Source organism: Myotis davidii, unplaced genomic scaffold, assembly GCF_000327345.1.
Source record: "Myotis davidii unplaced genomic scaffold, ASM32734v1 scaffold1069, whole genome shotgun sequence".
NCBI lineage: Eukaryota > Metazoa > Chordata > Mammalia > Chiroptera > Vespertilionidae > Myotis > Myotis davidii.
In genome coordinates, this window is record NW_006300018.1 from 1,089,581 (window position 1) to 1,099,850 (window position 10,270).

The window sequence follows — 10,270 nt, forward strand, 5'->3', positions numbered from 1 at the left end:
CTCCCCCTCCCAGCCACTGCCCCTTCCCCTCCAAGCTGCTGCCCGCTATGCTCCCAGCCACAGTGGTTGGGCTTGCCCTCCCAATCCCAGTCACTGGGGCTAAGCTTGCCCTCCCGCACCCATCCCCTGGGGCTGGGCTTGCCCTTCCTCTCCCAGCCGCTGCCCCTCCCACTCCAAGCTGCTGGGGCTGGGCTTTCCCTCCTGCTCCCAGCCGCAGCGCTGCCCCTTCCCCTCCAAGCCGCTGCCCCTTATGCTCCCAGCCACCAATTTGCATATTACCCTTTAATTATATAGGATAGAAGCCTGGTGTATGGGTGGGGGCTGGCTGGCTTGCCCTTAAGGGTATCCAGGATCAGGGTGGGGGTCCCTCTGGGGTGCCTGGCCAGTCTGGGTGGGGGTCCTCGCTGGGGTTCCTGGCCAGCCTGGGTAGTGGGCAGAGAGTTGTTTGCAGGCTGGCTGTGCCCCCCCAGCGGGAACCCTCATCCCATGAGGGTGTGGCCATCTTGGGTGAGGGGCTGATAGCTGTTTGCAGGCTGGCCATGGTCCCCAGCCACCCCAGCTCCCAGTGGAGACTGGCTGGGAGCAGGGATCTGCGGTTTATTTATCTTCTACAATTGAAACTTTATTGCCTTGAGCGGAGGCCACAGCGGCCGGGCGGCGGCAGGCAGGGAACCTTGGCTTCCTCCATCGCCGGGGCAACCAAGCCTCCTGTTCGCTTCGGCTGCCTGGCTGCCGGCCGCCATCTTGGTTGGCATTTAATTTGCATATTGCCCTGATTAGTCAATGGGAAGCATGTCAGAGGTACGGTTAATTACCATGTTTGTCTATTATTAGATAGGATGTATATATTTTGGTTCATCTATATACCACCACACATTATTGTCCCACTCCACTGGCATTTTTTTTTTGTTTTGTTAATCATTACCCAGGGGAGGGGAGAGAGAGAGAGAGAAAGAAAGAGAAAGAGAGAAAATTGCTCCTTATAATGCTAAACTGAGAGTGAGCAATGTGAAGCTTGGTAGTCTAGAAAATGAAGAATTTATCCCTTTTGTGGACCTAGCAAATCACCATATATGTCTTACCAACAGCTGTTCATTATTTATCATTTTCCTTTGTTCCTCAAAGCTATGGCAGACTGTCCTTCTAGCATACAGCTGCTTTGTGACCATGGTGCCTCAGTGAATGCCAAAGATGTAGTAAGTCAATTTATGTTTATTCTCATTTCAACTCATGTGTTCTAGCTTTTATGTTTTGGGTGATTTGTTGTCTTAATACTTTTTGTTTTTCTTGTTGTTTAGGATGGGCGGACACCACTTGTTCTAGCTACTCAGATGTGTAGGCCAGCAATCTGTCAACTGCTAATAGATAGAGGAGCAGATATTAATTCCAAAGACAAACAAAACAGGTATTTTTTTTTTTAATCACAGCTCCCCACATACCAGCTGCATGCACAGTGATTCTGAAATTCTGCTGCTGTGATAGCCTTTCCATCCCTTTTGGTTCAGCCCTTCCTTGGAATTAGCACCACTTATTTTTCTTCGAAGTCTGCGGAGAAGGATGGAGAGGCACATAGGGGAAGATGACGGGTAAATGCAAAATATAAGCAATGATTAGGGCTTGTCTTCCAGTCAAAGAATTAACAAATGAGGATCCCAGTTATTTTAAGCTTTATGAAAATGTTTCATAAAATGGGCTTAAATAAGATATAAGGGAGAAGAATAAAAAAACAGATCTACAGTCTACTTTGTTAGTGAGTCCTTTGGTTCCTGGAGCTTGACATGTTTCAGTACTGATTTTCTCAAGGTGTTTTTCTCCTTATCCTGCTCAGGCACAATGCCACCTCCTTCTGTGACACTGAGTTCATTCTCTATCCCACGATTCCCTTAGTTTATTTTTGCTTCTGTATTTGATGCTATTTTATTTGGTGTGCACTTACAATTTCTACCTGTGATTCTCGTTTTCCCCTTTTCCAGGTCTGATATTTCATAGTGCTTACTATATTATAATTCTAGGGTTTATGGTCGTAAAGTTTTGGACAACAAGGTATCTGAAAAACTTGTTGAATAATTTATAATGAGTTTCTGGGATTTTACAGATGATTGAGTGAAGTTGTTCGTTTCTTTTGACTTAATTTTATTTTTCTAAACATGTATCCTATTGTTTGTAGTTCATTGGAAGTGGAGCAGTATAAAGGCTTTAGATGTCAGGTTTTTTAGCACTAACTGTTTTTATTGTTCAGGCATCTCAAAGGAAGAAATTCTTAAGCAGTTAAATCATTGACATGATTATTAAGAAAGTGGCTTTTTGTATTTTTTTCTGCAAATATTATAATCTGGTTCCAAGTAGGTCTTAAAAATAAGTTTTAGTATCAGAGGGATGATCTAGCTGATCCATATATAAGGCTTTATTTTTATTTTTTATTGCTTTTATATTTTTCCAAGCATGTTTGTCTCTGTTTTTTTTTTTTTTTTTTTTTTAATTGGAATTTCTCTTCCTTTCCCGCCCCCTCCAAAAAAAATCAATGAGGTAGGGCAGTGTGTATTATATAGAGTAAATAGTAGATGGTTTTAAAAATAAATTAAAATCTTCAGTTCTGACACTGTGTTCAAGTTTCATTTTATTCACTGCCCTATCTATATATAGCATTTCCCCCAATAACAAAAGCTTTGTTAATGCCTGTTTTATATAAAATTGTATACCAGTAACTATTAGAGTATAAAAGAGAAATAGAACATAACTAGTAGAGTAAAGCAAGAATCAGTTTCCTTATGAAATCCAATATTCACAATTGAAGACAGTTAGATATAAGATAACTCACTTCATTTCATTAGGCGTTGGTTTTCTCAGCAATAAAAATAGAGAATTGGGCACAATAATTGCTAGGGTCCTTCTAAATTTGCATGATGATTTAATTATTTTGTTACATTATTACTATTTGCTGATACACTGTTAAGCGTTTAGTGCTGATGATTCTGTGATGGCAGAATAAACCAGAAGTCCATGTTAATGGGGTTAATCGAGGAAGGTTTATTCGAGGAGGGGATTGTCAAGGGTGGGGGGAAAAAAGGAGACATATGTAATACTCTTTGTAATACTTTAAGTAATAAAAAAAATAAAATTAAAAAAAATAAAAATAAAAAATTAGGTGTGAAGATGTGAAGGTCTCCAGGTAGCAGAAGCAAGGCTCTTCTAAAAAAAATAAATGAGGAACAGGAATTTGGTTCTTATTTTGTTTGGTGTAGAAGGGATTCATTAGGGAGGTTTGCATGTTGTGGTTCAGTTCGTGAGGGTCTTGGATAGTTTTGGTTTATTGTAGTTTTGAGCTGGTGGTTATCTGTGGTAATTGACTTGTAGGACATAGTAGGACAGGAAGAAAGGGAGTTAGTTTGGGAGTAGAAGTAGGAAACAAATGTCTATAAAGTGATACATACTTTAGCTCTGCAAACTAAAACACAAAGCACATGTTTTTATAAATGCAGTGCCATAAAAATATAAGATTAAAACATAGAGTGAAATTTGAATCTGCAATAAGGATGACTTTTTAAAGTAGTACTTGTTCTTTAGAAATGGGAGCTCTGGAAGAAGATTTCTAAATATTTTCTTAGATCTGTCTCAAGGTTTTTTTATTCTCCATCTTCTCTTTTAGAACTGCTCTCATGCTAGGTTGTGAATATGGTTGCAAAGACGCTGTAGAAGTCTTAATTAAAAATGGTGCTGATGTAAGCTTGCTGGATGCCCTTGGCCATGATAGTTCTTACTATGCAAGAATTGGTGACAATCTTGACATTCTAACCTTATTGAAGACTGCATCAGAAAATACCAACAAAGGTACCAGAAGTTTTCTCTAACTAGAAAAGTCCAGAATAATAAGGAGCAGCTTTTAAAGATTTAGGAGGTAGAACTTTAGTTTATAAGAAGCAAAATATTCGTTACTGAGGCAATATGTGTTGCAAATATTGTTTAGTTTATCACTAAAGCTTACTATACTGTGGAATAATTTATGAACTGAGTATAAAGGTCAAATCAAGTGTTTTAGTTATATATATATTTGGGGGGGATGAAACTCTTAACTTTTATACTTACAATTTTAAAGAATCATTGTTCAAACCTGTATATAAAATATTCACCCAATATTTATTGAATACTTGTACCAAGTATTTTTCTGTGCTTATTAAAGAGAAATTGGAAAACATAGAAAAGTACAACAAATAAAATTAGTCTTTCATGCCTACTAATTGGAACCTCTTTTGACATTTTGAGGCCTATCCTTGCACTCTTCTCCCTCTGCATGAAATCGACGTCACCTGGAATGAACTGTAGATTACTAAGTGTAATATATTTTATAGGCTTTTCCCTCATAAATATTTTTTCTATGATATGATTTTTATTGATGCATAAAATTTTATCTAAGTTTAATTTAATTATGAAATTTTCTATAGGTATCATTAAAGTTTTTAATTTTTACTAATATAAATAACAATTTAGTGACTGTCCTTATGCATAATTATTTCAGCATATTTTTATTATAACCTTAGAATCAATTCCCATAAATTGAATCATGGCGTTTCAGGGTATCCACGTTTGTTCAAGCTTTTATTGTATATTGACAAATTGCTTTTCAATTAAGAGGTATTTTTAATACTGCATTTTTCATCTCTTCCCTCCCTAGCATTGAATATTATCTACCTGGATATTGTCATAGCAAAAAATCCCACAAATTTTGCGAATTTGAGATGCAAAAATGCTATTTCACTATTATTTGAACTATAAAGTATTAAGCATTAGAGGATACTTAAAATTTAATTTTTTCATATGAACTCAGTTGTACAGTTAGGGAATTCATATCCATTTGAGTTAACCTGCTGTTTCACTGTTTCTGTTCCTCATCTCTTTAAATCTTCAGGGAGAGAACTTTGGAAGAAAGGACCATCAATACTACAGGTAGATCTTAAGATTATACAAAATCTTATACATAAGATTTTGAGTTTTAATAGGTTCTTCTCTCTCTGCTCAGTTAATCATGCCCATGTAAAACTTACGTATTAAGATCTGGAGGTTTTATCTAAATACTATCGCTCAGCTTGAGACTATGGGTTTTAATTACAATGAATATATCCAATGGGAAATAAGTAGCCTCCTGATTGCTGACCTTCAACATCCAGCCCTTTGAAGTATGAGATACTGCACTTGGTTGAGATTCTTAAATGATGTATTTTAGCCTGGCAGGTCATAGCAGCTTTTTCTGTTCTCCCTTAATAACGGATCATTTATTTACTGTTTTGGCAAAATTCTTCCAATGTAATAAGAAATAAAGAAAATAGAGCTCAAAATTGATTATATATTATGATTTCAATACTACTGTTAACATTTTGATTCCCTTCTCCTCTGTATGTATTTAATTTAATGAGGACTTTTCTTAAAAACAAAACACAATACATGAAATAATTCATACCTCTTACTAATTTTATTACCAAGTCACTAACACTGGTTTTGTGACCTAGTTTCAGTAAATATCATCATTTTGCCCTAATCTCTTCGAGTTACAGCGGGGTTGGTTTGCGGCACTCTCTTCATCTTGCTCAAAAGCTAGTGTAGGCAGCTTTCCTCTTCTGCTGGCTGTTTCCTTCCAGGCTTTCAGCTTTTCTCTAGTGAGAGGAACCTGAGCACTTCCAAACCCTGAAGAGAAAGTAATCAGGTACCTTCTGAGCAATTCTGATCATCATTCTGCATCATTTCTCTACCTCTCACCTGAATCTGAAAGCTATATTAAAGCATGTTTCCCATTTTAATCCATCAGAATTAAGTAATACATTCATGCATGGGTCATGTCTGCTGTCACTTTTCTTTTCCATCTGGAGCAACTGTGTCAACCTTCTCTCAGATAACCTAAGTGGGGGGTAGAGTAAAATAAAGTGTGCACTGTTGTGTTTGTACCAGCCATCTTACTTAGAATCTGAGAAAAATGATTTCTGAAATATATAGATATTTAAAGAACTATTGAATGTTAATACATGAATGATACTCCTTTTAGTGTTAATCTAAAAGAATGCATGGAGTTAATAGTCTGCTAGGAACTGAAAAACTCATTTATTTCTATTTTTATTGAATACATTAAAAATATATTCTGTAAATAGGATATTTTCCAGTACTAAAGGGCGTATAATCCCTGTTACTGAGAAGACTACAGGATAGTTTAAAAAAAATAAAACTTAATTTCAGTTTGCTTAACAGATATTTGTAGAGCACCTGTTATATGCCAATTACTCTTCTAAGTGATGGGGAGATCATAGTGTTAAGTTTCTGACTCATGGAACTAACTCCTAGCCTGGTAAGAGAGATGACTGATAGGTAGACAAGTATTTAGGATCATAGCAGATGCTTTGAAGAACAATGGAACAGGGTTAGGAGATGAAGAGGGAGAGGCAGGGAACTGTTTTAGATTGTGTGGTCAACAAAGGCCTCTTCCAGGAAGTGACATTTGAGCAGAGATCTGAAGGAAGTGAAGAGGGAGCCACAGGGCTCTGTGGAAGATGCCTCACTGAGAGAGGCAATGGCAAATGCACACCCCTGATGAAGGCGCATGTTTAGCAAGGCCAGAGTGACAGGAGTGATACGCACTTCATGGAGCAGGAGAAGTGACAGGGCAGGTTATGAAAGGACCCTCTGAAGGGAAGGTAGGGATGAAAGTGGTATGAGACTGGCCAGATTCCCCATGAAGAACAGTCCTTTGGTAGAAGGACAGAGGCTAGAAATGTATTTTGAGCCAAATTGTAATTACAGAATATTTTTTTAATGGGAACTTGTCCCTGTAAATCTAAATCCAGACTTGTTAGAATGATAGTTTAAACACTTGGTTAAACAAAACTCAATAAATAATATAAAACATAATAAAATTATCTTACAGAATGAAAGCACTCGCTTTTTTTTTCTTAGCTCTCAAATAGAAGGAAGACATGGTTGTCTAAATTATTGTGTCAATTTAAAAGTCAATTTGGGTGAAAAAAAAGGCGGTTCTCTTGTTTAATAATTATGTTTTTATTAAAGCAGATCTCTAAGCTGGAATAAGGTTTGAAAGCAGTAAGTGTACAAAACAACACACACCCAACCAAGTCACTAGAGGTCTTTTATATAGCGCTGTTCACAGTATTGTCTGTTTTTTACTTACTACACCATTGGTATTTTATTTCATACTCAGGTAGTGTTAAAATGTCCAAAGAAAGAAATAATTTCCATATTTTCTTTCAACATTATGTGTCTCCTCCACCACCTCCTTGTTTTAAAGTCTAAATTCTTCCTTTGGGAATGGCTAAATGATGCTTTATGGCACAACTCTAGCTTTATGTCTAGTACAGAGTCTCTCACATTTTGGTGACTTTGGTTAAAACAACTCTTTAACAATAAGGATTTTAAATTGTGTATTTTATAGTATTTTAAAATTGATTTATTTAAAGCCAGTATCCTTAAAGATGCTTTCCACTTGGAGTTTTAAATGGAAACACTGCTGCCTTGCATTATGTACACCAAAATTTAATGTTAGATAAACTGAAAATCACTAATTGGCTTTATTGCCTATTGAGGAAAATGCATATTTCTGTATTCTCATACTTGCTAACCTATGTTCTCTTTTGTTTTACCAAAGCGAAATATGACACACATGCTAGATGAAGTAAATATGAAGTCAAATCAGAGGGAGCACCAAAGCATTCAGGTAAAAAAGGGGGAAAATATTGGTAGCTTCTTTTTCAAAGAATTTCAATTTTTTTTTTTGTAGTGGTGTGGGTGGGGAAAGGGAACAAAAATGGGGGGGAATGAATGGGGAAGAAGCAAAGATAGCTTGGTAGGTTTTGTGATTCTATTTTCTTATCCAGTTTCTTCTGAAAGAATTGACTTTTGATATGAAAGTTTGGGTCAGTATTATCTTACAGAAAGTATTGCTTTAATATAGAATAGGAAGCAAATAATTTAACTTCACATAATTTTTTGTTCATTTAACTATATCTTTTTGGGGCCTAAATCATAAATTGCTATTTATTTTAGGTAATTAATTATAGTGATAAAATGATAGTTGTTAATATAACTAAAAATTTGAACTTCTTCTGAAAGTATTTTTATGCTGATTAAGAAAAATAATTTTGTTAATGACAGAGCACTTTTTACCTTTTACGTTTGTCATTGTTCAAAAAATAATAATTATGTGGCTTATGTTGGAAGAAAATCCTATAATTGAATGGTTTGTCTTATGACTGAAATACCATTAGAATATAATGGTATTTGAATGGCTATTTTCCATATGCTAAAACAAAAGTATTTTATTGGGATTTTATTATTTACTATGTAGTGTTAAGAAAGTGGAACCATAACAAAAGCATTAAGAATAGTCTTGTAAATGTGAAGGGTGTTAAACAAAAGTGAAAATGGCATATTCTTCTGCTATATCCTTTTTCCAGATGATGCTTTTACTTTTTATTAGAATCATAATGGTTTGCTGTCTTGTATATACTTGTATTTATTGGATATCATAAGACTGTAATTTTCTGTGTTATTATTTTTGATCTATGCATTTAAATCATTTGAATGCTATTGAAATTATTGAATTCTGTAGTTAAAGCTTTTATATATGTATATAGAGTAAAAGAGAAAAATTCTTTCATAAGAATTGCTCTTTTAAGGTTGGTCTAGCACAGCGGTTCTCAACCTGTGGGTCGCGACCCCTTCGGGGGTCGAATGACCTTTCACAGGGGTCGCCTAAGACCATCGGAAAACACATATATAATTACATATTGTTTTTGTGATTAATCAATATGCTTTAATTATGTTCAATTAGTAACAATGAAATTGGGGGTCACCACAACATGAGGGACTGTATTAAAGGGTCGCGGCATAAGGAAGGTTGAGAACTACTGGTCTAGCACTCACTTATTATCTTTACTATTTAAGGATCTCCAGATTGAAAATGGAGATTTGAAAGAAAGGTTGAGAAAAATTCAGCAAGAACAGAGAATATTATTGGATAAAGTCAATGGTTTACAGCTACAGCTAAATGAGGTAAATAATCTGCATAATAAAAAAATCCAAAACTATTTTGCTACAAGTAATCACCATCGGTAGTAAATTGTTAATAATTGCCTGTCACATCAAGTCAGGGTGCTAGGTGCTAAGGGAACTAAAATCAGGCCATTGCCTTGAGGAAAGTTCTATCTCACTGGGACCTTTACATGAAACTTTCATGTCTGATATAAGAACAGAGAATACTGTTGGTAGGTAGTAGTGACAAACAACTTTAAGTTGGGGCTGTTGGATTGGAGAGGAAGGAGTAGACAGAAAATGTGAGAAGGAAGAGCAAGTAGGTGTTGATAATTGATGGTGCCCAGAAGAATCAGAGATGCTCCCGAGCCTGCAGAGTGAGAAGAGTGACTGACATCTCAGAGAGCAGACAGTAAGAATGGGCATCCTTGTTCCACTCTTAAAGATAGGCGCCAGTTCTTTTAAAAGATATTTGCCAAGCTCAAGTTTTTTCAAAGAAACTGTCAAAAATGAAAATACATTTCTTCTTTTTTTAATTTAGGAAGTAATGGTTGCTGATGATCTGGAAAGTGAGGTAGGAGGATAAATTCTACTTTAAAACTGTGCAATGTTATATAAATTGAAGATGATACTTCAGTATAGGTTTAAGTCGTGAATTGAGGTGGAGACCAGGATTCTATTTCTGTTTATTGCTCAAAGAGAAAAACAAAACCTACATGTGACCATAAAAGCATATTTTAAATATATGGCATGGATTATCATTGACATTTTATTGTTAATGCCTCTGAATATATCATTTTCTGTGAAGCTTTCATGAAAAGATGTAAAATTCTAAACATTTTAAAGGAAATAAGATTTAAGACAAAAAGAAATTTGAAATTTTCATAATATTGTTTGTATATATTATATATTTTATTAGTATACTAGAGGCCCGGTGCATGAAATTTGTGCACGGGAGCGGGGAGTTCCTCAGCCTGGCCTGCCCCCTCTCTAGTCCGGGACCCCTCAGGGCTGCTGGCACCTAACTGCTCACCTGCCTGCTGGCCTGATCCCCCTAAGTGTTCTCCCCTGCTGGCCTGATCCCTCTAACTGCTCTCCCCTGATGGTCTGATACCCTTAAGTGCTCTCCCCTGCCGTCCTGATCTTCCTAACTGCTCTCCCCTGCCTGCCTGATCATCTTTAACTGTCTCTGCCTCAGCCCTGCCACTATGGCTTTGTCCGGACGGACATCCGGAAGGTCGTCTGG

At 36.4% G+C, this 10,270-nt stretch overlaps 1 protein-coding gene across 1 annotated transcript in view; it reads left to right on the forward strand.

Annotated features, from left to right (window-relative positions):
• UACA (uveal autoantigen with coiled-coil domains and ankyrin repeats) overlaps positions 1-10,270 on the forward strand; it is a 58,067-nt gene that overhangs the window by 22,301 nt on the left and 25,496 nt on the right. Inside the window, exons 6-12 of the mRNA XM_006776071.2 lie at positions 1,126-1,196; positions 1,299-1,405; positions 3,647-3,828; positions 4,904-4,941; positions 7,640-7,708; positions 8,938-9,045; positions 9,566-9,598. Of these exons, the coding sequence (XP_006776134.1) occupies positions 1,126-1,196; positions 1,299-1,405; positions 3,647-3,828; positions 4,904-4,941; positions 7,640-7,708; positions 8,938-9,045; positions 9,566-9,598 (608 nt within the window). The remainder of the gene's footprint in view (positions 1-1,125; positions 1,197-1,298; positions 1,406-3,646; positions 3,829-4,903; positions 4,942-7,639; positions 7,709-8,937; positions 9,046-9,565; positions 9,599-10,270) is intronic.